Source organism: Ambystoma mexicanum, chromosome 5q (genome assembly GCF_040938575.1).
Source record: "Ambystoma mexicanum isolate Mex_15411 chromosome 5q, UKY_AmexF1_1, whole genome shotgun sequence".
NCBI lineage: Eukaryota > Metazoa > Chordata > Amphibia > Caudata > Ambystomatidae > Ambystoma > Ambystoma mexicanum.
The window spans coordinates 1,293,270,524-1,293,297,797 of NC_090933.1; the positions used below are offsets into that span (position 1 = coordinate 1,293,270,524).

Here is a 27,274-nt window from a genome sequence, read left to right on the forward strand (position 1 = left end):
ACTGGCACGAAGTCCCTTGGTGTTCTTCCTCAAGGGTAGCCACATTGGGGAATCAACTGTCATTACAACATTTTTGGTGTGAGAGAGCTCTTTATCCGAGGGGCAGGATGGGAGAGCAATAAGGAATCGGTGGGGGATGGGCAGGGGGACTAGCCATCAGAAAGAACATTACCGGAGGAAAACCATTTGTTCTTTTAATCTATTCTGTCCTCTCACAGATTCCTCATCTTAGAGACTCCAATAGGAGTTTAGTTATGATGGAGGAGGGGAGAATAAACCCAGAGGCAAAAGTCAGATCAAAATATTTTGCAGGTTTGCTCTACCAAAATAGGCGTCCTGACCAGACGGTGTCCAGGCCTTATGAAAGCTCATAGTGTGGACCATGTTGGGGTCCAGCAGATGTCCAATGTCAGGACTACTCTTAGACGATATCGATTTTTCCTCCTCTGTTCGCACAGCTATCAGCAATGGCGGTCGTTGCTTTAGCAAGTGCACACCTGACAACATGACTCTCACCCGTACAGAGCGAGACAGAGATAAAAAGAGAGCAGACAGTGAGGGAAGAGCATGCTTGAGGTATGCTAAGCAGGATACAGCTAGTTCTGTAACATATGCACAATCAAACATCAACTACAGCAAATAATGAACTTGGATAATGTTCTTTTTTTGAGATCTGTTAGCCCACAAATTCCTCATCTTTGAAATATTCTCAAGGTGTAAGTCTGACTTTAGAAACTTTCAGCCACCAAGGGCACAGTAGGGGGTAGCCGGCTCCAATGACGCTGAATGGAGTCGAAGGAAAGCTGCAGTTCACCCCCTGGTGCATGAAACTGTTTCCAAAGGCTGTAGTGCAACTGAAGGATATTTCTATGAGGAATGTGCAGGTGGAAGGAATGATATACTCCCATTGCAGACTTACGTTGTCAAAGAAGGGTCGGATACGGATGGCAATATGGATGAGTACAGAGCGGATGTCACTCTCATTCACAAAGTAAAGGATTTTTGATAGACTGGATTTGGCCTCTAGGGTCACCAGGTTGTTGCTGTCATCCTTGTCATCCATAGCATTAATCAGAGAAGTCAGCAGTTGAGGCCCATTCTTTGACACCTGTGGAAAAAAAACAAAGTTTAAAATAAAAAAGCAAACATTTCCTTACTTGTGCAAATATTAACTCCATAATAACACTGAAGGGCTTTCATCAACTTCTAGTTGTTTGGTTCTCGCATTGTTGATAAAAAGGGCTATGGAGATTTGAGTGGCACCACTTTAGTATGCACGCATCTTCTTTGCCACAGCGCTCGAAAGGAGGGTGATGGTATATACTAAGGTATTGCACTCAAGATAACGTCAGAGGCTAACCTTAAGCAAGGCTGTGTTTTGGCCCCCATCCTGTTTAAGGTGCTTAGTTGGGAACTTCCACTTCATGCAATGAGTCATTTCCTTAGCTTGGTGCATACACCTGTTCTGTTGTATTCCGATGGCCCAGTCTTCATGGATCAGACCCCCACATCTCTACCACGTTCTTGATCAGCTCTACTGAAAATAAATACAGCAGGGTTGCTTGTGGTCCCGTGTAGAAACTATGTAAACCAAGCAGTCTGGGCTGGAACCTAACCCTATTTGCACATGGTCTTCCCCTTACTGTAATGGCAGGCAAAAGCACAATGGTCTGGAGGTTTGCCAAGAGATTAAGATTAATTCTAAACCTGCTTTAGTGACCTCAAGTGGGACGGGTAAGCTCAGATATCGGTCCCGAGCCTGCTGGGCCTAGAGACCCAAACCACACCTCACTGATGATGCCAAATGAGGCCGAAACATGTCTGGGGTTCCTTGTGGTCTTGTGCAGAAGGGATTGTCACCAAGCAACTTGAGCTGGACGGTCCTTTTGGGATGGGAGCAAGACGTATTATCACATGGTCTTTACCCTTACTGTAATAGTTAAACAACAATGGTATTGAGGTTTTCCTAGAGCTGTGCAAGAGAAAAAGATTAATTCTAAACATTCCAGCGATCACCTCTTGTTTGCTGACAATTAATACCTCCAAGACTCGAAATATAAATGTGGCAAAGTGGGAAAAGAGTTTTCCAAGTCTGTTGGAGTTTTACTGTCATTCTTGTCTATGTATACCAGGTACAAGTAGGTGTAACCTCACACGTGTACTCAGGTCACCACTTACTGCACCAGTGGTTAATTTACCATTCTGACAGTCACACAGCAGTGCCCTGGCACCCTCTTGTGGCAATGTTCATAACGTCCATGTCCTGTCTGTGTCCGATAAGAATGCATCCATCAGATATGCTGGTACCGAAAGTAAGGAAAATAATTCCTCCACTGTTGAGTCACATGCAACCCAGCCAGTATTTTTTTTCGGCCATTGGTAAGTGTATTGCCACCAGTGTTTGAAAGAATCTAAAATGGGCACAAGGGATGAAGATCAGGCTAACACACAGTCATTGGTGAAAAGGAAACTCACTGGATAGGATTTTATGCAAAACATTAAATGAATGTCTATATTAAAATGTTTTCTACTCCTGATGATTGGGACTATCTCAAAAATGTACATCTGCAAAAATGGATAAGCGATGGCAGACCACAGTTACTGGGAAGTCAATTATTTTTTCTATGTTCTTATTTGCCATCTAATTGTATTTCGGGATTTATTTCTATTTGTGAAGTATTGAAACAAAATCACATTTAGTTACTACAATAAGTGAATCTATTAATCAACTCTGATACACCATGTTAAATATCATGCAATATGTACATAATAAGTGAAAGCAAATTTAGTCATCCGCCTAGTAGCGACCTATACTTAAAAGGGTCTCGCATCACAATTACCTTTAAAGATATTCAATTTGTTGGTGCAGTCATGAACAATTTCATTACCTCATCAGTGCTAGATACATGATGATCAATGTTTTTGTTAAATACATACCTCTTATCAGACAAGAGCAAATACACATTAAGTAGTTTGTTGACTCCAAAGGACCTTGACAAAACTGAAAAAGGTGTTCTGCCTTTGGAATTCTTTACAACCATCCTTTGAAAACTCCATATTTTTGCTCATTTAAACTGATCTTCAAACAGCCCTTCTTTTTGTTTGCTTGAGGCAGCAGTTTTAACAATAAGGCTGTGGCAGATTTACAATCCCTAAATCCTTCACAGCAACTTTTATTTCATGCTACAGGCTTTGTCAGACTCACTACTCACAAATTTGGCCATGGTTATTAACAATGATATAGTGTGGCATACCATTTTGTATATTTGCTCTGCTCTGTTTATCTGTCACATCTGCATTCTTGTTAACTCATTGTACATACTTCTGTGATTTTTTGACACTACATGCCTACAGCATTGTAACCGTAGCTGTACCCCTGTTTATTTGTAACATGTAACCTAAGTTGAACAACCCTCTTTCTGCCTTCGCGCCCAATTAACCTTGGGTCTGGTGCGCAATATAAATAAACAAACAAACAAACCATACACAGTCCTTTCCTGGTTGGTCAAAAAGCGTGTTACTCAATAATAACATGGAGTCTTTGAGGATGTCCAATAGGAGACAAAGCCTCCATTATCAACCTACTTATGTAAATAAAATAGTGAACAGCCGGTCCGATAGCACAGCAAGTAGAGCGCTCGCTTTGACATCTGTGGAGAGCCTGGTGATGCAGGTTTGAATCCTGGCAGGGCCAAACTCAGCCTTTCATCCTTCCGAGGTCGATAAAAGAGCACCACACACTGTGGGTAATAATAAGCAGCGCTCAGATACCTGAGAGTTCGTAGCGCTATATAAATGCTAAACTAAACTAAATTTGAGAATATGATCTCCAAGACAGGGGAAGCAATCAGATTTTGGCATCAAATAGTATTAAGGAACATGTCAAAAGTGTCATGACATCAATGTGTTTGCTAATTTTGGCTTTTTTATGCATGTTTGGGCTCTGTCCCGGCCTGAGTGGCAGCCTTTCTATCACCATGCTGCCCTTTGGAATGCATCTGAGTCCCTACACCATTCTGTAGGGTTTCCCATGCTGGTCCTTCTGGAATGGGGTTAGAAGGTCATCCTTTTGCTAGGCGAGTACCAGTTGTGCAGGACTATGGAGTTTTAAACAGTCAAAAGTCTTTACTGAGGATAAGAGATTGGTTTGGCTGGACTAATGGCATTTCCACCCCGGGAGTTTCTGGCTGCCATTATGTTAGTGAAACAGCACCTCAGCCAGGGCAAGTCTGATGTCATCTCTATCAGACTCTTCATCCTGGTGTCCCTCATGCTGATTGGGCAAGGGGAGGTACTTGTTCTAGATCCCGACCCTTGCCCCAACCCTGGTGGCCTTGGGATACTTTGACCAGCTGCCCGGATAGATCTTGAGAGCAGACGTATCCTGTAAGTGGGTTATTCTGATGGTGTATCCAGCCTTGCAGAGGTTATTGTTGCTGTGCTTGTGCTCAGTTGTTTAGTCCCTGATTAACAGGGTCCCATGGTTCCAACTGCCTCCATCAGTCAGCCAGCCAGCCCTGTCCGGGGAATGTTCCTGTAAGGCTACTTTGGAGGGAAGCTCGTACAAAGATTAGTTATCTGAATGTACTGTTTGGGAAGAGTCCTCAGTAGCCTGGAAATTCAGATGTGGGGCTATCACTGTTATAGGCTACTGTGGGTTGGAGCCTATGTTTGCGATAACCCTTCTCCTCTTTGTAGAGATGGGCTGTTAAAGGCGTGACATGACATTTCTTTACTGCGAAGGACATACAGACCATCCATCCTCTGTTAAGGTTTTTTCTGATGGAAATTCCTCCCACGTTTTCCTAAACTTAGATATCTAAGATTCAGCCAGGATGTAGAGTATCCATGCATATTTAGCACCGCAGCCAGTGACCTTAGTTTTCCAAAAACAGGGGAAACTGGAGCGGCCTTCCCCTCCCGTGGTGCAGGACAGAAGAGAGATGAGAAACATCCCTCAGAAAGAACATTAGAGGAGGGAAGTCATTTTTTCTCCCAATGGATAGTATCATCTGTCAGATTCCTCATCTTATATAGACTCCCATAGCAGCAACATAAACCCTGGAAGAGTGGCGAACACGTCCAGAGAGAAAACAGTCACACAAGGATGTTTTTAGAGGACTGCTCTACCAAAGTGAGTGTCCAAAACAGACAGAGTCAAGGCAATCATTTTGGTAAAGGGAAATGATGATCAAGCCGCAGCCTGGCAAGTGTCCAAAGCATGGACCCCCCTCTGAAGAGCAGTAATAGTTTTACATGTCTTTATATAGAAATATCTTTTATTGAATGCACATATCTCGAATATTTTACATTGAAAACTTTATAGTGAAAGCACTTTTTTGGGGGAAAAGAGGTCCTCCCAAAACCCATGTGTCAAACTTCTAAAAACCTACCCCGATCGTTTCACAAAAACATTTAACCCTTTACCGCACCCCTAAATGCATTCACTATAAATGTTTTCAATATAAAAAATTCGATATATGGGCATTCAATATAACAAATTTGATATAAACACTGTATACCCAGAGCTGATCTTCTGGTAGAATGGCCTTTGAGGCTTACAGGTGTCTGTTTATGTCGTGAGAAGCACTTTACAAAGCCAAGCACTATCCAACAGGATAAGACTTGTTTAGTAACTGCTTTTCCTATTCTAGAGCCAGTGTAGTCAATACAAAGTTTGGTTTTCCTGCATGATCGCGCTACTTATGGCTAGAAAGGAGCTCAGTGCCCTTATTGTATCAAACCTGTGGAACCTCATATTCAGATGAAGGATAAGGAGAGTAAAATACCCAGGGACACATGTTCAATTTTGTCGTAAAAGCCTTGTGCAAGCCTTTTGCGCCTTCCGTTGATGGCACAGCTCATTTTCATTCATTTGTATGGTGGAAAAGAGTGCTGGCATGGATTTTCCTGCTGGTGCAAATGCTGGAAATCCCTACGGGGTTCGCCAGCTTTATGCACCAGCATAAAGCAGGACGACTCCAAAGGGATCCATTGTACACACTCCCTGCCATGCAAACATGGCAGGGAGCATGTAGAATTGAAATGAAAGCAGTGCTCACAATGAAAAGTAAACACTGCCCAGCACGCAAGCATACCAGGCAGCGTTCACTCCCTTTGCACTGCAGAGTGCAAATATGAAGAGCAAAAGGCAGGGTACACACTTGTCGCCTCTTTTGCACTTTACATTTGCACCTCGCTGTGCAAATGACCAAAATCTGGCGGGAGGTACCTGATACGCCAGAGTGCAAGCATACTAGGAACCCACCTTCAAATTATGCTCAGGAGCAACATGAGCTCCCAGGAGTTTAATTTTTTGAGAAATTCTGACACAACTTTGGGTAGGTATAATATCCTTACAAACCCTGGTGTAGCATTCGGAAACACAAAGCACTATCCATCTAGACATGGTTTGCTTTGTTATTCCTTTGCCTGTCTTCGGGTCTGTGTATCCAATGAATAGCTGATCTTCCAGTCGGATTTGTCTTGTCCTGGAGATGTAGAAACTCAAAGCCCTCTTGGGGTCGAGTCTATGTAGCCTTTCTTCCTCCTTGGATGGATAAGGAAGTGGATAAAGTATGACAAACAAATTCTCTGCAACAGGTGGAATTCCAATGCGACTATCGAGAGGAACAAAGAGAGCACTCTAACAGTCACGTTGTCATTCGAAAAGTTAGTGTAAGGTGGTTTACAGGACAGGGACTGCAATTCGCTCACGCTCCTGGCCCAGGAAAAGGCAACCAAAAAGGCAGTCTTCCAGGATAGTAGCCTTAAAGGACACAAATGTAACGGCCCTAATGGGGAAGCCATGAGAAAAGTTTAAACTAAGTTTAAGTTCCATGCTGGTACCACGAAGGGTGTCGGACGGAAGGTGTTAGTCAGGCCATTTAAAAATTGAACCACCAAAGGGATCGAGCAGTACAAACCATGTTCAGCCGTGCGCTTGAAAATATAAAGCATCACTAAATAGCACTTGATGCTGGTGACCTGAAGGCCCTGTCTTGCCAGATGAAGAAGGAAGGACAACGCCTTTGAGGTGTCACATAAGAAAGGCTACACATCCTGTGCTCTGCACCAGCTGCAGAATATTTCTAACGGCAGCAGTATACAGCTTTAGTTGCTGGCATATTTCAGAAGGTCCCAATCCCTGTACCTTAGCCCTTCAGAAGCCAGGCTTTCAGTTTGAGCATGTGTATGCGCGGGTGAGAACCAGCACCCCCTGCTCCTGAGAGAGAAGGTCTGGTCTCCAGGAAAGATGATGTGGAGGACCGATGGCCATGTCCAGAAGGTCTGGGTAACACATTCTCCTGGCCCAGTCTGGGGGCAATCGGGATCATGGTTGCCTCATACCTCTTCAACCTCCTGATCAGTGGAGGGATGACAGGAATCGGTGGGAACGCATACTGGAGCTGAATTTCCAGTCCACCACCAATGCATCCCCCAGTGCTCCTGTCTGGGGAAATTCCCTGGAAAAGAGCAGAAGAGTTTGCACTTTCTGTTTACACTGGAGGTGGACAAATCTACTCGAGGGGTCCCACAAAGGGTGAAGATAGATGATATCTAGGAGATCTTCCAGGCACAGCTCACACTTATGGGAGACAGAGCCCTGCCTGCTCAGGGCATCCGCCATCGTATTAACCTTCCCGGCAAAGGGAATTTCCAACAGGGAGATTTTGTTCTGTAATACCCAGAACCAGAGCTGAATCACCTCTCTGCACAGGGGAGGCGACCCTACACCGCCTGTCTTGTTGACGTAGTGCATGGACAATGTGTGCCATTCATGATCAGGACAATCCTCCCCTGTATGGAGGGCAAAAAGGTCATCAGAGCCAGTCCGATCGCCCTAAGCTCCAACAGGTTTATGTGAAGTTTTGTCTCTGCCAGGTACCACAAACTGCTCGCCACCAGCTCTTTCAGGTGAGCACCCCAGCCTTTCAGATGCATGAATCATCCAGGTAGGGAAAGACATGGATCCTTCCTTTCCAGAGACTGGCTGCCACTACTGCCATCAAATTGATGAGGACCCTCTGGGTGGAGGAGGTGAGCCTGAAAGGCAGAACTTGAAACTGGTAATGAGTGTTGCCAGAAGTAATCGTCCTGTAGGTCGAGTGACCCAAGCTAATCCGGAATTTCTAGGGCCCGGAGGATCTCCACAGATTGTGGGATATATTGACCCACTCAAATGCATTTACCCACATCACCAAACTGCATTTGTGCAAGAAACAGCGAATGGCTGCGATGGCTCTTGTGCGCGCCACGGCCGCCAAACTGCGTTTTTGCAGCAACAAAAAGATGGCTGCACCGTCCTGCCAAGCACACTTCAGGCAGGATGGAACAAGGGGACACACTGAAGCGTGTCAGTGTGTTCTGAAACATAATAAATGGAATAAAGTGAAAAAGGTAGTACTGCTTTGCCGAAGACCAAAAATACCCCTTCAAAATGAAAGTTTTCATCCTTTAAAAATGCAGCTTGGATGCTAATTCCATCTCTTCATTCTGAAACCACTGTGATTAATATTTCATTGTGCAACACCAAAACCAGGCATGATTTCTGAATGACCGGCCCCGTCAAACCAACTCTGAGAGAAATCAACAAGGAACTCCACTTTTACTCGCACGGGAACACAACTTTATTTCTTTCCAAAAGTATCCAGGCTGAGCAGTTCAAAGAGACCAACTCTCTGAGCCAGGTCAGTTTCAATGTATCTATGCTTCAGATAAAACTCCTGCATTCAAGAAAATGACTATAGCTGCAAAGACAGTGAGGGAATCTGATGGAGCTTCCAAACCGAATTTAAAGAAAGAAATGCTAGCAGTTTTCAACACGTGTAAAACTGGGCTTTTGCAAAACTGAAGGAGAAAAATGCCCATTTAAAAAGGAAGCTGTTGAAGGAAAGCCTGCCATTACCTAGCAATGTGAAGCGGTTTGTGGCTGGTGATAATACACACAGGGGCTATTTTATTCCACAGGTTTGCTTTAATTCAGGACCCAAAATAAGAAAATAAAGATTTTAAAAAACATGGTCTAAATTTGCAAGCTCCCAAAAACCAGTTATTCCAGTTGGCAGCCCTGAAACTTTCGCCTAGGAAGGGAGTCACACCATAAACTCTCAGCAGAGACTAACACCCCACTGATAATTACAGGGTGGGAAAGAATCTTGGCTGGGATGAACCCACTGACAATGGAGCTCCCAGGGCCAGGAAGTTTGAAGTGTGAAGGGGCAATAAAACCTTCAATCACGCTGAGAAACCCCCACCTTGCTTTGAAGGAAATGACATTTGGTAGCAGTTGAAGGAAGAAAAAAAATGATCACGTGACAAGGACTGCCATTTGTTTCCAAAGACTATTCCAGAAATAAACTTGAAATACTTTTATCTCTGCAGAAAGACTTTGTAAAAATTTAAGATTTTTGCAGTGTAAAAGTGAATGTTTGGGCTTTCTTTGAAGTAGAATTCATTGACAACTTGTGGACAGAAATGGCAAAATATGACAGATTACAAGAAAAGCATCCATGTTGCAAATGCACATTTTTGTACATACATCCTTTATGATAACCCACACCCATGTATAAAGTTCTAGAATTTTGAGTAATATAAATCCCAGTGAAAAGTGCGAAAAACTGCTAGAAGGGCGAAACAAGGTCTCAAGAACTGGAGGATTTGACACAAAATATGTAATCTGTGTATATAATTTGCTAAGAGATTGTAATTGTATGAATGTATGTTGGTGGCAAAATCGGATTTTGGTTAAAGTAACTGTGGGAGGTTTTTGGACATTGTAAAACTCACACCATAAATCTGACATTTTCCTGAAATCCAACCAGTTGAGAGCGAGGCTGAGACTATCACCCTTGTCTAATCCTGTTGTTAAAGGCGTGTTTAGTTAAGCCTGCCCCAATCATATACTTTGATGATGTCACTAGACATTATAAATAAGAGTCCCTGAAAATACTCTAGACAGACACTCTTCCTGATTTTCCTGCGCCCTGTTCCTGTTCCATCCATCGAGATTCCAGATCCCAACTACAAGGCCAAAGCATTGCTAACCCTACTCCAGGGCCCACTGCGAAACTCAAGCATTGCTGAGCCTGCTCCAGCAAGGCCTCAATTCTGAAATCCCACTAAAATTCCCAAATAACCAAAAGGGAAAGCTGTGGTGTTTTTGCAAAGCATCCCGATACCACTAACTGCATGCTTACTGCAGACCTGCCATCCAGCTGATCTTTAGTATCCAGTGACCAGAATTGCCAGTCCAGAAGTGCCATCCGGTGACCAGAACCGCCCAGCTGTATGCTAGGCGTCCTGCCGTGTAGTGACCAGAACCCTTGACGGTCCAAAATCCCAAACAAAAAGTGGACTGTGAGTATTTTGCCTACCCCATAGAAATCCATAGCATATCTTGTCTTTGTCCTTATCCCATTCTCTAAGTCATCCTATCCTTATCCTGATAACTTGTTCAAACTGTCAGAATCATTCTTGAAACCCTACCCTTGGCTTCTAGTGCTAGCGCCATCTCTTTAGTAATTTTGCCTTGTGTAATCCTAAGCCATTAGTCCTATTTCGAGTGATCGGACTGGTTCCACCAAGGTTGGGCGCTGGGGTGAGAGGGTTGAGCTCGTGAATCAACCCTGAAGCTTACTGTGTCCCTCTTTGGTGGCCAAGCCTGAATACTCTAGTATAGAGTAAAACGGTTCTTGTCCCAACCGATTTCCTTTCCGATTTCACAGCGACATTTTTCTCAAAGTGCACCTTTCTAAATCTTGCATAACTCATCCAATTTACCAGCTAGAGACTTACTTTCACTTTCATATTGTACCTGAGATATATAGCTATCCCCCAACCAAAAAAATACACTTAACCGTTTGGTTAATTTTAGGCGGGAATGGAAAAAAATGCAACTTTTAGACGTGTCATTTTGTTGCAATCCGTTTTAAGCTTTCCACTCATTTTCGAATTGTATGCTCTTGGTAATCCATTATTTGTGATTGTTAGTGTCATTGAATTGTTGCTCTAGTGAGGAATTGTTTTTGCTTCAAGGTTTTTCACACACATTCATTATTTATTTGTCCATCTCCGAGTGTCATTTCATACCATTGCAAGGGGTTTAAAAAAAATGTAAAGTTTTTCTCTCTTATTTGGGGAGGGAAGGTTAGATTTGGATTTGGTTTCCTGTTCCTTATTCCTATTTACCTGCTGCTTCTGTTTATCCACTCAGAATTGTTTATTTGTGGGTTGAGGGAACATTGCAGGGGGAAATTCTAACTTGGGTGCTATCTTTCCTAAATCAAAAAGTGCTTCTATTCTGCTGTGCTGTGTATATGTTCCACTAGAAAGTAAGACCCAGTGCATTGCTCACATTCTCATTGTAATTATGACCCCATTGGTGATTGCTGCCCCATATTAAAAAATGTATGATTTCTCTTGAATTTTAAAATAAATATTGTATTTTACCAACCAGGCTGGTTCATGGTCCATTGTGACCCGGGGCATTTGAAAAGGGGTTGCGATATGAGTGGTGTACCATCTCAATATTGAATCACATAAAAAAATGAGCATTTCAGTTGTGCGCTGCATACTAGGCTGAGACCAAGGTGTGTGTCACCTGATTGAAATCCTTAACAAGATCCTCCATCTCTCCAGAGTGCCATCTTGAAATTGTCTTTCCTAAGGAACTTGTTCAAGCACCTCGGGTCCAAGATGGGTCGCAGACCTCCGTCCTCCTTTGTGACCAAAAAAATGTGAGAGTACCATCCCCCTGTTCTGGAAAAGGTGGTGGCTGATGCAGAGGGGGGTGATTTTTTATTTATTTATTTTTATTTATTGTACATTTGTATGGCGCCTATACAGCCAAGGTGTTTCCAAGCGCCACAAGGGGGAGGTGGGAGGACAAAGAGAAAAATAATAACGGTCCTACTAGGCCTTGTGACATTCGGACCATGCAAGTGCAGAATAGGAAGGGGAGGGGGAAGGTCAGGATCTTCTTGCGCTCCAGTGGCAGGGAATAGTGCCCAAACTCTAGGGCTGCAGGAGCCAGGCCGGAAGGCGCAGCAATGCTCAGTCATGGTGCAGTATTGCCCAGTCTTCTCTGGAGAGAAGATCGCGAAGCGGAGGCTGCCGGATGGAGGGAGCCACTGACAGACACAGCAGGTCCAGGTACCAGATCTGCTGTGGCCGCACATGAGCGATAAGTATCATCCTGCAATGACATTGTCCGAGTGTGTTGATCACACGTAGCAGGAGCGGGATCAGAGGGAAGGCGTATGGGAAGAGCCCCTCCCACGGAAACAGGAAGGCATCCCCAAGGCTCCTCGGCTGAGGAAACCTGCTGACGAACCTCTGGCACATGTCCGCTGCCGCGAAGAGGTACATCCGGGTTTCACCCCACTTGCGGAAGAGAAGGGATACTTGATCCTGACGAAGCTCTCACTCGTGGCAGGACAGCAGCTCCCTGCTGAGCAAGTCTGCAATGGTGTTAAAGGTGACTGCCAGTCGAAAAGGGATGAGGAACATGTCCTGAAGAATAGCCCAGTGCAATAGGGATTGTGCTTCCAGGGAGGGCACCGGGGAGCGCGAGAAGGCGAATGGACTCAGTCGTGTGCTGGATTGCTAGCGCATGGGATCGGGAGCAGATGAGCCAGTTGTCCAGATAAGGGTATATGTGGATGCCCTTCAGATGTAGATGTGCTGCCATCGGGGCCAGGCACTTCATGAACACCCTCTGCGCTGATTTTAGGCTTAAGGGCGGGGTTTTGAACTGATAGTGCCGCTCCTGGACCACAAACCGCAGGAAGTTGCAATGCTTATGATGAATGGGGACGTGGAAGTAGGCGCACTCCAGGTCAAAGATCGCTAGGAAATCTCCTTCCTCCAACTGGCCGAGCATGTGCTGCAACGTGACCATCCTGAATCTCTGGGATCGCAAGCACTTGTTGAGGCGCCTCAAGTCCAGGATCGGCCGCCACCCTCCTGACTTCTTTATTACTAGAAAGTATTTGGTGTACACTCCGGACCCCAGAGGCACTGAGGGATGGGCTCTACTGCACCCTTTCCCAACATGGCGTGAACCTCCAATAGCAGCTGAGCCATGTGCAGTTCTTGTGGAGGAGGATCGCAAGGACACCTGTGTTGGAACTCCAAGGTGTTCCCCTGAAAACGTCAAGCATCCATTTGTCCATGGTAATGGTCCTTCACTTTTGACAAAGTTTGGTAGCCAGTCGCCCACTGGGGTGCGAAAGTGGGGGACCTGGGCCCACAGCTGGTTCAGGCCTGCATGGGCGTCTACGTCCTGGCATGCAGGCAACAGCGATGCTGTCTTCCGCTGCCGAAGGCTTGCAAACGCTCCCTGTAGGCTTCCTGGGAGATAGAGCGGGAGGGCTGGCGGTAGGGCACAGAGTTCCCCTTGGAGGACCTGCCTGACTTCCCTCTTAAGTAGCGAAAGGATGAAGATCTCCTCTACCTTACAGTCCCATGGGTCTGTGCCATCTACGTATCGGTCTTAATCGCCTGGAGCGTCTCGTCAACAGCCTTTCCGAACAAATTGTCCCCATCTAAGGGCATGTCCACCACCTTGGCCTGCACGTTTGCTTTGAAGTCAGTGGCCATCAACCATCCATGGCATCGAAGGACCACCATACTGTGCATCTGACGGAAGTCAGAGTCTGCAATATCCAAAGCCACAAGGATAGCATGGTCCGAAGCTACTTCGACCTCCTGGAACAGTGTCAAGGCATCAGCCTTCTTGTCGTCCAGCTGGAAGTCCAAGATCGGCCCAAGCTTATACCAGAGCTGATAGTAGAAGCCGTGGTGTAAATGATGCGTTTCCCCACTGCATCAAGCTTCTTCCCCTCCTGGTCAGTAGGAACCATGAACGAAGATGATGGGTTTGCCGAGACCTTCTCGGCAGAGGTGGACACCACAGAGTCTGGAAAAGACTGATCTCAAGCAGCTAGGGGCCGAGTCAGGGACTTCTCCTCAAGCATGTCTGTTTTGGGAGGAGCGGTATTCAACGTCTTCATGAGGTCCAAACCCTCTTTCCACACATTGTCCAGCAGAGGGATGGACAGGACTGTCTTCCATGATGACTCTCAGCATTGAAAAAGTAATGCCCCCTTCTTCTGCGCAAGAACCTGATTGAAGAGAGCAGAAGCCCTCAAGATCATGGCATGGGAAGAGCCCACTTTGTGCAGGGGTGACACAAGCGGCTCCCTGTCCGCTGGGACATAGTCATCATACTTATCCGTATGTGTTGCTGTAGTCTCCGTGTTGGTACCTGTGTCGGTGCGTGTTGGCTCCTCTATCACCGGAGTTAAGGGTCTCTGGGGTGGTGTTGGCTGCAGTGGAGCCAGCAAGCACTTCGGCACTGCATGGCTAGGTTGCCGCTTCGGCCTTGGAGGACTCGTCCTGGGAGGAATTCTAGCCAGTGGCCTGGGAGGGATGTGCACTGGCCATGGCATGGGGGCTGCCAGTAACTTCTGCTGTATCTCCGACACTAAGGTGTGAAGTGTAGTTAGAATGTCCAGTGACATGTCCCTGGGCACTGGTTGAGGCATGAATGACGCCGCCCGGAACAGCTCTGGGCTGAAGCATCTCTGCGGTTCCACTGGTAGATAAGGCTCCCTCCTGGGAGACTGCTCTCCGGACAGGTGCCCAAGACCTCCTTTATGATCAGAATAGTGGCCCAGGAGTCCCCATCTGCATCGACAGGAAATTAATGAGAGGCAGCAGCTCCTTCTCCTTGCCCAAATCCTTAGGAAATGAGGCTACAATGGGCTCCCTGATCAGCTTGTCCGCCAGAGGCCACGTGGGCAGAGCCACCCTTGGGATAGCCGTTGTCCTGACTGTAGACACCACAGCAGTGGTAAGCTCTCCGTTTGAAAAAGTGATGGTCGTTGACGAACCAGATGCAGGAGAGATAGTCAACAGAGCTGCGGTCGTCAATGAAGATGGTGCCCTGGAGGATGAAGAAGTCGTTGATGGGGTCGTGGTAGGTTGAAGTTGTCGTTGATAGGGCTTTCGACGGCCCACTTGAAGACTTCACCTTAGTAGCCTTGTCCTTGGATGAAGATCTGTGCTTCGTGGGGGTCAAAGACTTCCTCATGGAAGACACCCTCTGTTAGGGAGAATTCTCTGTTAAGGCTAATTTCCCAAACCTAGTGAGTCCCCCAGCAGCTTTGCTGGATTTTTGGGGTTTATTTTTTTCTCCTGCTAAGAGTGAGACTCTTTTTCTCCCACTCTTAGACATGATTTCAGATATCCTTTGACTTTGTTATGTGTTTAATAGGCTATGGGGTCTTTTACTCCACAGGGTTCATGTATTTATGGTAAGTGTGTTACACAGCACCCTCAGTGCAGTAACACAGGGGTGTCATAGTGACCCCCAAACATAGACTCCATACCTTGGAACTGACTACTGTCTCCCAGGGCATGTAAAGTCACCATTGACTTTACTAGTCTTAAATTTGGAACAGAACCAGTACAAACCATCATATTGTGGAAGTACTGGTAGGGGTAATTAGATTGCCCCTGGGTCTGTTTTTAGAGGGGGCACTGTGCATTCCCCCCTCGTCGAGTTTCTGGCTGGTGGCAGTGGTTACCACGCAAAATATTCCACCAGAATATTTCCTATGGGATTTTCCCATTCATTTTAAACGCACCACTTTTTGGTGCAATGTTAAAGATACCGCCGGGTTATTTATTTAATATTTATTCCCCGGTTGGGTCTTTTTGCCAGGGCTCGGTTTTAAAATGGCGTTTGTGTTCGCCTCTGTAACTCCCACCCAAGTTGATCCCTTTGTTCCACTTCTTGGCGGGCTTCTCCACAGAAGCCTCCAAAAGTGGTGCCACTCTGTCTGAGTCTACAGGATGTGTGGGAGGGGGGTTTAGGCACCCTGGACTGAGTTGCGTCGGCAACTAAAGTCGCACTCTTGTGTGATTGACCCAGTGGTGAGCCGCCCGGCTCACCTCTTAGCATGTTTGAGTGACAGCTAGGACTGATGAATCGGGGTTTTTCTCCATAAAAGCAGGGCTTTGGGGACTGGAACTTCAGAAGTCGCCACAGGACCAAAGAATCAGAAGAGGGAGAAGCTGAGCCGACCGGCAACGACGACACCACTGGTGGAGCCCTGCTGAACCGTCTCACCACTTCCCAACGACAGAGAAGATCTTCATCCCGGAGAGTCTTCTTCCTCTGAGCTGGTGGGGATAACCAGTTCGCCCTCTTTTTCGCCTTCCTGGATCGTCCCGTGGTCGAATCGCCCTTGCCAAGCACCCCGGCGGCCGGATAGCCATGCTTCACCACTACTTTGAATAAAAAGGTAGTACCTTTTAACCGAGAAACTCCACGGCTGGTTTCTTCCCTGGCAATGCAACGACCTCCAGCTTGCCTCCACGTCGAGATCTCCTCTTCCCCTGGACGAAGCACCGACTTGCACCCGCTGCCAGGAACAACTGCCCCCGCTGGAGCTTTCTCACCATTTCAGGTACTGCGTCCCGCCTGGTCTCCCTTGCAACAGACTGTTCAAGGTGTCCCGTAAATCGTTGACTTTCTATCCTGGGGTGACTTGGGACCTACTAACTAACTTTTCCTAACGTGAGCCAACCCTTTTTGAATTCTTTGCAACAGCTCTTTATTACTTAAAGTACTATTCAACTGTGTGATCTTGGACACATTCCGCCTTGCTCTCTTCAAGAGTGGGCCTGGCCTATGACTTTCTTGCTCCTCAGTAGATTCTGCCTTTTCTGACTTGCTCTGGTTCTCCTAAAGTGTTGGTGTTGTGTATGTTCCTAATTCTGCCTTTTTCCCTCCCTTTTTAATTAACTTATTGGAGTGCCATCTTAGGTTAAGCGCTCACCTCTGTCTGAAAATAAGTGGTGTTTTAACTAAGACTTGTTCAGTAAGTGATCAGGGATGTATATATATTAATAGTGACTGTGTTTGAACTTGCTTGCCATTTTAGTGTTAGTGTATTTTACAAAGTGTGTTTTTAAATAAATAATTATATACTTTTATATCCTAGCTCTGGTCAGTGTTTGCTTGTGCTACTGTATTTTGGTACCTATCTTGTATACTCTATATACTGTCTTACTCTTCTTGAGAGAAGTCTGGCTGCTCAGCCACAGCTACCAGGTAAATCTGGGTGGTACAGACTGCTAACACCTGTAGTCTTAAGCCTTTTGCAGTGGTCCCTAAGGGAACTGCACAGGTTTCTGCCTAACACCCTCCTCCCCCACTGGCAGGCTCCCCGTGGACAGAGATGGAGACGGGGAACGTGTCCTACCTGAACTTGGTCCTGCAGCTGCAGCGACTGTAGCTGGATCCTCAGTGCAGTTTTTAACCTTCTTTTAGATCCCCTGGGAAGGTGCATCCTCAAAGAACCTTGACCACTTCTTGTGAGATGGAGTGCGCTTGTGGGACTGACCGGTCCTGGTAGAAGGCATGACTGCTCGACGAGGCGTGACTATGCCCGGGGCCCAAGTCAGAGTCCTTTCCTTCGGGAAGCGGGAGCCTTCGATACCGTTCCCGCTTAGTTTTCGGCAGGAAACTGCAGCAAATCTCACATCTGTCCTAGTCGTGGTCAGGATGCAGACAATATAGACAATTTAGGTGCCGATCCTCGACGTAGACATTCCATAGTCTGCACTTTGCGCACATCTTGAAGAGACTCCTTTTCTCCTCAGACATCGACAAGCCCGGGCCTTCTGAAATTCACAGAGAAGATCCAGTGAGAAAGGTAGATCTTCACCGGCAACGGGTCCCGCCGCCGGTAGTCTATCATCTGTCGACGATGTAAAGATTCAAAAGAAAGTTCGATAAAATAGCAAAATACTCAAAGAGCAAGATGAGAGGACTCCCAACACTGAAATGTGCGGTACAAATCTGAGCTTAGTGAGACGACGGTCAGTGGATGGGGCAGTATGACTCAAAGGGCAGTCATTGGTTATAGAGGAGAAATGCGGTTTTTAGGCCAAAGTGAAACTGCTTTTCTTTTTACTGAGGATTCCCAGCCTTACGACTGGGAAAATTCATGAGCATGTGAATCCATGCCAGACACCATGCTGGAGAAATATCCTTTAGCAAAGTCCCAATGGGACCGAGCAGAGAACCTAAACAGACATACTGGGTGAGAAAAAACCCTAACAAGAGCCGAAGAGAGAGAGGGTGTCTGCGCCCCGTATATTGAGAATACTGGTGAATTGTACATGCAAGAGAATGCCTGGAAGGTTAGTGAACTGGGCCCGATCAAGATACAGTATAAATCTGAGAAGAGGGTCTGGCATCTGTGAGGGGTCCGAAATGAGAGGCGGACACAAACATGTAATATTCTCATTATCGGACATCTTTATTTAAAAGAAAAAGGGTTTGTCCCTATCCTAAAGAGCATTTTCCTACCTAGGAAACTAAAATTAAAGATCAGTCAAATAGTCACACTTATAATGAACTGTCTTTGTATCCAAACCATACTCATGTAACCCTGACACTAGAAGAACTAGTTACTTATCAATTGGTAACGTTCTTTCAACTGGATTTTCCTCCAACGTATTCCACATCTTTGACATGTAATGTCCACAGATGTGTTACTTTGGAAATTTTTCGTCAGAGGGCGTCCTGTGTCGATGGCGTCGGGTCGATGTGCCTCGAAGGCCACCGTCGAGGGTGACGTCACCGGATGTTATAAATAGGACGCACAGCACCCGTAGCCTCAGTTTATGTTTTCTCCCCCATAACATGTGACATGCTTGTACACAATGCCTGCTTGACTGCACATAGCCTTGAGGGAACGCAAGCTGCAATAGCATCGGAAAAACGTCAGAGGGGCAGGCTGGGAGTTCGATGTGGAATACGTTGGAGGAACATCCAGTCGAAAGAACGTTACCAGTTGGTAAGTAACTAGTTCTTCGAATGGATTGTGTCCTCCAACGTATTCCAAATCTTTGACAGTGTCCCAAAGCAGTATCAGTGAATGGAGGAAGGAGAAGAATTTAGAATACCCAATCAGATGGCAGAATAAAACACAGCTTTCCCAAAGGCCATATCCTGACCATGGAGTGTATCCAGGGAGTAATGCTTGACAAAGGTATGGATGGAAGACCACGTCGCCGCATCACAAATATTCTTAATAGGAACTCCCTGCTGCAGGGCTGTGGATGTAGCCACGCCTCTAGTGGAGTGAGCTCGTAACCCCTCAGGAAGGTCCTTGACCGCCAATCTGTAAAATTCAGTAATGGTGAGGATAATCCACCTGTACAAGGTCTGTTTGGTTATAACTAGAGGGTTGCCCTACCCTCTATGAGTCAAAAGGAATGCAAAATAATTCAAATGCAAACTGGTTTAGACCCTTTTGGATGCCCATACAATTGGGGCAACCATTGTAGACAACAAAATACTCGCTGTTGTTGAACACCAAACTCTTACTGATGTGAAAAGTGTCAGCTTTTTATTATTCATAGGCTGATGCTTTTTCTTATTTGACCAAATATGAAGTCAGACTCTAGCCGGGTTTAGGAGACCTACAATCAACGTCTCCCCTAATTGCATTTTTACCCTGTGTTTTCTGTACCTAACCATATGGCACATCTCACCTACTAACAAAGTTGTCTGCTAAATATATAAGTGGATTGTTTACAACTCAGGCTATCTGTAAACATGCAACATTGAATTTTCGACACAGCTATGTGTTTGTACATTATAAATTGTCATCATGTACTGTCATGTGTATATATAAATACTTAACATTTTGAAAAAGAAAAAGCATCAGCCTATGAATAATAAAAAGCTGACACTTTTCACATGAGTAAGAGTTTGGTGTTCAACAACAGCGAGTATGTTGTTGTCTACAATGGTTGCCCCAACTGTATGGGCATCCAAAAGGGTCTAAAACCAGTTTGCATTTTAATTATTTTGCATTCCTTTTGACTCGTAGAGGGTAGGACAACCCTCTAGTTATAGCTTCTTCAGCCCTCCAGTCGTCCCCCCTCCTGGGCAGCCTCTTTTTGTTCGACTAGGTCTGTTTGGTAACAGCCTGGCCCAATCAGTGTCCAGTGTACCCCACACAAAGTTGGTTGTCCACTCTGATCCTGGACATCCTAGAAATATAAAAGCTCAAAGCTCTCCTAGGGTCCAGCCTATTTATTTTGTATTTTATTTTATTTAAATGTATATAGCGCACAGCGGCCCTGAGGCATTGTGGCGCTTGTTACAAAAAGCTTATTAGGTTACAGGCTTTACATTTCATGTAGTTGCTTCTCTTCCTTTCCAGGATGAGGGGGAGGATAGAAAGCGGGAAGTACCACCTTCTGGCTCAGATGAAACTCAGAAACTAACGTAGGTAGAAAGGATGGACGTACCCTCAGTACAACCCTATCCTTGTGGAACACAGTAAAGGGTGGCATAGATGAAAGTGCCTGCAATTCACTCACTCAGAGCAGATTGAAAGACAACAGTCTCAAAGGACAAGAGTGCATAGGTTCAAAAGGAGCACCCATCAGGAATTTCAAGACTAAATTCAGATCCCAAACCGTCACCTGAAAGGGGGACAGCGGGAACACATTTGTGAGCCCTTTTAGAAATTGGGAAAAATCAAAGGAATCTTAAAATAAGAACATTCCTCAGACGAGCGCTTGAAAATGGACAGCGCCACCAGGTAACCTTTAATGGTACCCACTTGAAGACCCCTGTGAGCTAAAGAAAGCAAGAAAGAAAAAACCATCGGGATGGAACACTGAAAAGGATCAACATTGTGTCCTCTGCACCAGTCGCAAAACTTACGCCAATGGTACTGGGATTTGGTCACCGGTCGCCTAGCCGAAAGCAACACCTCCAGCACGTCATCCGGGAGGTCCCAATCCTTATATCTCAAACTTTCAGAAACCAAGCTTGAAGGTTGAGAGTCCTGAACTCTGGAAGGAGAACTCCAACACCACTCGCGCGAGAGACGGTCCTCTGTGTGGGGAAGATAGCGTGGAGCACAGATGGACATCTCCAGAAGGTCCAGGTGCCACGCTCTCCTGGCCCAATCCAGAGCAATTAAGATCACGTGGGACCCGAATCTCCGCAACCTCCTTAGCACCTGAGGAATGACGGGGACCGGAGGAAACACGTATACAAGTGGGAATGACCACGACAAACGCGTCTCCTAAAGCTCCTCTTGGAGGAAATTCTCTTGAGCAAAATCCCTCACACTTCCGGTTGTCACCAGTCGCGAACCGATCCACTTGAGGGGTTCCCCAAAGGGCAAAGCTCTCCTGAAGGACTTCCTGAGCCAACTCCCACTCGTGGGAGACTGCACTGCCTGCTCAGAGCGTCCGCCGCTGCATTCTCCTCTCTGGCCAGATGAACTGCCGAGAGTGATATCCCTTGCTGTATTGCCCAGAACCCAAGCTGCATCGCCTATCTGCACAGCGGGAGTGACCCTACCCCCACTTTTTTGTTGAGGTAATGCATGACCACTGTGTTGTCCGTCATGAACAGGACACTCTTCCCCAGCATAGACGGCAGAAACGCCTTCAGGGCTAGCCTGATGGCCCGCAGCTCCAAAAGGTTTATGTGGAGTTTGGGCTCCAACAGAGACCAACTACCGTTGGCTGTCAGTTCGTTGGAGTGAGCTCCCCATCCTGTGAGGGAAGCGTCCGTCACCACCGTCACCTCCGGCCACAGTTGCCAAAAAGGCTTCCCCTTCATCAAATTCCCTTTGCTGGCCCACCACAGAAGATCCTGCGAGACCGAGAGTGGAACGTGAATGGGATCCGACATCTTGCCTGAGAATTGCGACCACTGCACCTTGAAAGCCCATTGAAGGGATCTCATTCTCAGTCTGTCCCCTGGCACTAGGAAAATGAAGGATGCCATGAGGCCGAGCAACCTTAAGAATTCGAAAGCCGGAAGACTCTGGGCATGTTGCAATTTGTTGACCATCTGTACAATGTGATGAGCCCTCACCTTGGGAGGCAAGAACTTCCCCAAAGACATGTCCAGCACAGCCCCGATGTACTGAAGCTGCTGGGAAGGTGTCAAATGGGACTTCTTGAAATTGAGGGAGAAGCCCAGCTTGTGAAGGGAGCAGCAGGTGAGACTGTGATGATTCAAAGCTTGTTCGGGAGACTGCGCCCGGATCAGCTAGTCGTCCAGGTAGGGGTAGACGTGAACGCCCCCCTTCCGGAGAGATGCTGCCACCACCACCATTAGCTTGGTGAAGACCCTTGGGGCGGAGGTCAATCTGAATTGCAGGACCCAAAACTGAAAGTGCAAGTTGCCAGCCTCAAACCTGAGGAATTTTCTGTGCTTCAGATGGATGGGCACATGAAAATAAGCATACTGTACGTCGAGAGACACCAAACCAATCCTGAAGTCGAAGGGCCTGAAGGACCTGAGTGACCATCTCAAACTTGTCCTTCCTGAGGAACTTGTTCAAGCGACGCAAATCCAAGATGGGTCTCAGTCCTCCGTCTTTCTTGGGAATCAAAAAATATGGGGAATACCAGCCCTTGTTTCTCTCCATCACAGGCACTGGTTCTAAATAGCCTTTCTCCAGCAGGGTCAAGATTTCCTGCACAAGGAGCGGATCCGGAAACTTCAAAGAGAGACTCCCTGGTGGATTGTTGTGACGCCGCTTTAGGAAGGGAAGGCAGTAGCCGTGGGCTATTGATTCCAGAACCCACGCATCTGAAGTAATGGCTCGCCATTCTTCTAGATGCTGAGACAGTCCGCCCCCAAACGGCGAACAATGGGAACTGGCCTCATAGCTGTTTTGGAGCGACTGCGGCAGTGCCTGAAGGCAAAGAGGTAGCTGCCTGAGCGGCTTTGGCACCTCTTCCCCATCCACCGCGTGTACTTTTACGGTAGCCCCTTTGATTAGTGGCTCCTTTCGCTCTACCAAACGAGGAGTAGTAACGAAAGGAACCCCCTCCATTGCTGTCCCCTAGGACGAAAAGGCAGAGGTTGACGCACAGCAGCGCCCAAAGATTTAGCAGCTGCTTTTGAGGTCTGCAACTTCTCAAGGCTCTCGTCAGCCTTGCTGCCAAACAAATGCGAACCTTCAAAGGGCATGTTGAGAAGACGGGCTTGCGCATCCGGAGCAAACCCCGACTTCCGCAAACCTGCGTATCACAGTGCTCACAGCCATGGACCGGCTCACACTATCAGCCGTGTCCAACCCGGACTGAAGGGATTCACACATGGCATCCTTGCCATTCTGCACAAGAGCAAGGAACCCATCCCTTTCTTCTCCCTAGGGAATGTGCTCAGCCGCTAGCAAGACAAAATTCCACAGTGTGTGAAAATCTTGCCAAGGCACAGGTGGAGTTGGCAGACTTCAGCGCCATACTCCCAGCTGAAAATACCTTGCGTGCCAGCCATCAAAGTGCTTGTCGTCCCTATCAGGAGGGATGGAAGGGTTTGCCGCCTGCCTCGAGTTGGCCGTGGCTGCCTGAACCACCAAACTCTCAGGAGGGGGGTGAGTGGAAAGGTAGCCGGGGCCGCTACCAGCTGAGCGGTATTTCTTAGTTAACAACTTGTTGACCGCCGGAAGAGATTCCAAGTAGGCGCCACCCTTTTCTGCAATGCCAAATGAAAAGGGGTCAGTTGACGGACCCCGATCTAAAATATCAGTCAGGTCATACTGATGGAACTCAACCAGAGGGCCGGGCCACCCGATGTACTCCGTAACCCTCGACAACAACCTCCTATAAGAGGATTCAGCATGAGCCCCAGGCTCTGGACTACCAAACTCCATCTATGGAGAAACGTCAAGAACACTGGCATCATGTAGAGTCTGACGCAGATCTTCCAACTGACTGTCTTCAGAAAAGACCTTGTCAGGAGCCCCAGGTGTTACATCATCACAGGGCTCCAACACCACCTCAGAGCTCTCCTCATCCTCATAAATGTCCTGCAGAGAATGAAAGAACTCCCTCCTAGGGACAGGAGTGGTCTTGGAGCCAAGAAGAGGCCTCACCGCCTTAGACAGAGCCTTTCTCGGAGGGTCCACAGTCACAGGGACATCCAATGTCAAATTCTGGCCATTCTGCCCCGATGGCGTCGACGTTCTCGGCGTCAACCTAGACAAAGGTGCTGATGGCTCCGAAGGCAACGCCCTGACAGCCTCACTCGACGGACACGGCGCCGACCCCTTTCCAGACTTCTGCGGTTTTGCTGGGGGCGAAGACCACGATCCAGATCTGGCACGTCTCGGGCGATCCACCGGATCTTTTTCCGAACTGGACCTCGACGGTTCCCGATGCTTATCGCGCCGACTGCCCTGGCCCGAAGGCACACGAGCATCGGACTGAGACCGTTCCCTGCCGGCTTCCAGCGAAGGCGCGGACGGAACTGTGGCTTGGGATTGAAAAATCACCAGCATTTTCTCCCTGAATGCCTCCCATACCTCTGGAGTAGAGGATTTCGTGGGACAAGCCACTTTCCTCACAGAGCCATCATCCGAAGAGGACGGGGAAGGCGAGCAATGACACCGCTTCCAGGAGTGCCTTGACAACGAGGAAGAGTGGCGGGAACCACTCCGGGATCGAGAGCCCCTGGATTCCTTCCAAGAGGGAGAGTCACCCCTCGAATCGTTGGTGGAAGAAAACGTATATTTTATGGTTTTACAAAGGTTTGGAAACCCGACCTACCTGCAACTTCCCCTTTCGCTCCTGCAAGGCCTTGGCAGTCAATGACTGGCAATTCGAGCAGTCGTCGGTGTCATGACTCTCGCCCAGACACCACAAGCAGATGTGATGCGGGTCCATAATAGACATTTTTGACTTACAGTACCAGAATGCCTTAAACCCAGACCGCGGAGTCGGAGGGTTAGACAAAGACATTTTCTTCGAAGGTCGGACCCTGCTTGGGTTTTAAGCGAAACTTTTATTCATTGTTTCGCTCTTCTGCTGGCTTCTTCCCTGTGTAGGGCAGGAGCCTCCAATCGTCCTACTTCTTGTCAGTCCGACAGTCGCTTCAGGAACCGTGAGCCTGCAGGAACTACCAGGAACGTCCGCCTCAGCTACAGCTCCCTCTCGGTTTTAAGGTACTGTGCAAATCCGGTTTTTCGTTTCGTTCAGCCGGAATGAAAGTGTGTGAAATCTTTCCCCAATCCGAGGGGTTGTCCTCTTCCCTTTGAACTAACTTTTCTGCTGACCAACTTCGTCTGGAACTCGTGGCACAAACTTTTCCGCAAACTACCCTGAACCGTGTGATCTTGAGCAAAAGACTTTGACCTATTGACTTTGGCCCTAAGCCTTTTTTTCTGATTCTATCATTGTAGTTACTCTTGATCAATTGCCCCGAGTACTTACCTGTTGGTGTGGTTCAATTTCTGCCTAACTTTGTCTTTCCCTCCCTTTTAAATTTCTGGAGTGCCATTTTGCTCCCACTTCATTTTGTAAGCTTAACTTGTCTGGAACTTATTGGGAGTGGTGTGGTGTATTAAGAGTGTGATTTTTAAACTGCTTTAGTTTAGTGAGATGTTATACAACTTATGTGTAAATGAATGTATATTCTTTTACTCAGAAACCTTGAGTAAGTGTGTTTGAATCATAGTAATTGCTATCCTTTGTGTAACTATTTGATACAGCTAACTTGCGCTTGAGATAAGTCTGGCTGCTCAGCCATCGCTACCACTTTACGGTGTAGTACAGGCTTGTACCAAAGGTGAATTTGTACTGTCACTTGTAGTCTTAATTGTGTGTGGTGTTCCCAAAGGGTACTGCATATAATTCTGCCTAACAGGTGGTACCCCTACCATTTCGTATTCACTCACTTAGCCATGTTGGTTAAGCACCCAGATGAAAAAGCATTTGCTTTCCGTTTATTTTAATCACTTGTGCCCAGAGTGAGTTTCATGGAGAATTTGTGCAGCCCAAGCCAGAGCACAGTCAATGTGGTGTTTCCTAGTTAAACCTTGCTAATGAAGATGGCAAAGGGCACACCTCACAAGTGCCTCGAAACTTCAGCTGTGCATACATTTGTTTGAACCCAGACTATGAAGTAATTGGATTACCGACAAGCAGTTTCAGAGACATGCATTTGTAAAATTCCACTGAAACAATGGCCTCTTGGGAACCAAGGGTAACCACACATCCATTGAGATACTTGGATCTAATGGATTCACTTTTGTAAACAGTCTCCTTAAATCTATCTGAATGTATCTTTCCAGTTTGGACCCGGATTGAACTGATCTGCCATTGTAAACAAAGACTGTGGGTGTAACACTGCTCTATTCATCGACATACACTGACCACATTTGTGGTACCAGAATCAATGCAAAAAAGAACAGGTTACTCACTGTAGTGAATTCTGTACTCTTAGTCCCCTTTCCTTCCTACTTATCGGTGTCCGTCCTAAGGGGACGGGACCGCAAAAAACTTTTAGCACAGCAAAAAGACTTTCCCCTTTAAATGTATCACTTTGCACCAAATGTACCGAGGCGTGGATGTGGCTAGCCCCGCTGGCTCTACCTAGTGGCAACACCCATCAGTACATTGCTCCGCAAGACAGGAAACCCGACTAATTAATACTTACTTGAGGACTGCGTGCCAGGCGTATGGAGTAAACGGGAATAGAGTACAAAGTCAATGCAGTAAGTAACTTGTTTGAACGCTTTATGTCCTGTACCCTTTCCTCCATACTGCATGGACATCCCTCGCTAGGGACGGGAGACGGACCTTTTTCACCAGAAAATACCTTCTTCCCCTTTAAATTTAGAGGCGCACCGGGGTGTGGACCTGGGAGCATGCGCTCCCCTGACTCAGTCCCGCTGCGCCACTCCTCAGTCCCCATTGACGCGTCAGACAATTTTTAACATTGCCTAATGACACCAGTATTATTAGAGGGGAGGATGGTGGGACGTATGGAGGAAAGGGGACTATTGACTAAGAGTAAGTTAGTCACTACGGTGAGTAACTATTAATAACTCTTACGTCCCATCCCCTTTCCTCCATACTGCATGGGCGATTACAACTGAATGTAGCCCCAGGTGGAGAGGAGACCCACCTTAAGAAAACAGATTCCTAAGAACCACCTGTCCCAAAAGTCACATATGTCTTAGAGTCGACGTCCAAACAGTAATGCTTACAGAAAGCCAAAGGGGTGGCACAGGTGGCCGCTATGCTGATGACCTGGCATGGGACTTGGATGCCTGATACCTGGGCCTTAAACCCCCCCACCCCGAAAAGCTGACAAACAGTGCATCCGATTTTCAGAAGGACTTGGTCCTGTCCAGACAGAATTTCAGGGCGTGCCTGAAATCCAAACAGTGCAAGACCCTCCAAGCCTCGTCCTTGGGGT

At 46.9% G+C, this 27,274-nt stretch overlaps 1 protein-coding gene across 2 annotated transcripts in view; it reads right to left on the reverse strand.

The window, feature by feature from the left end:
- Positions 1-27,274, reverse strand: part of MROH1 (maestro heat like repeat family member 1) — a 2,813,132-nt gene that overhangs the window by 295,702 nt on the left and 2,490,156 nt on the right. For both annotated transcript variants that reach the window (XM_069621886.1, XM_069621885.1), the window contains one exon: positions 920-1,108. In XM_069621886.1, coding sequence (XP_069477987.1) covers positions 920-1,108 — 189 coding nt within the window. The remainder of the gene's footprint in view (positions 1-919; positions 1,109-27,274) is intronic.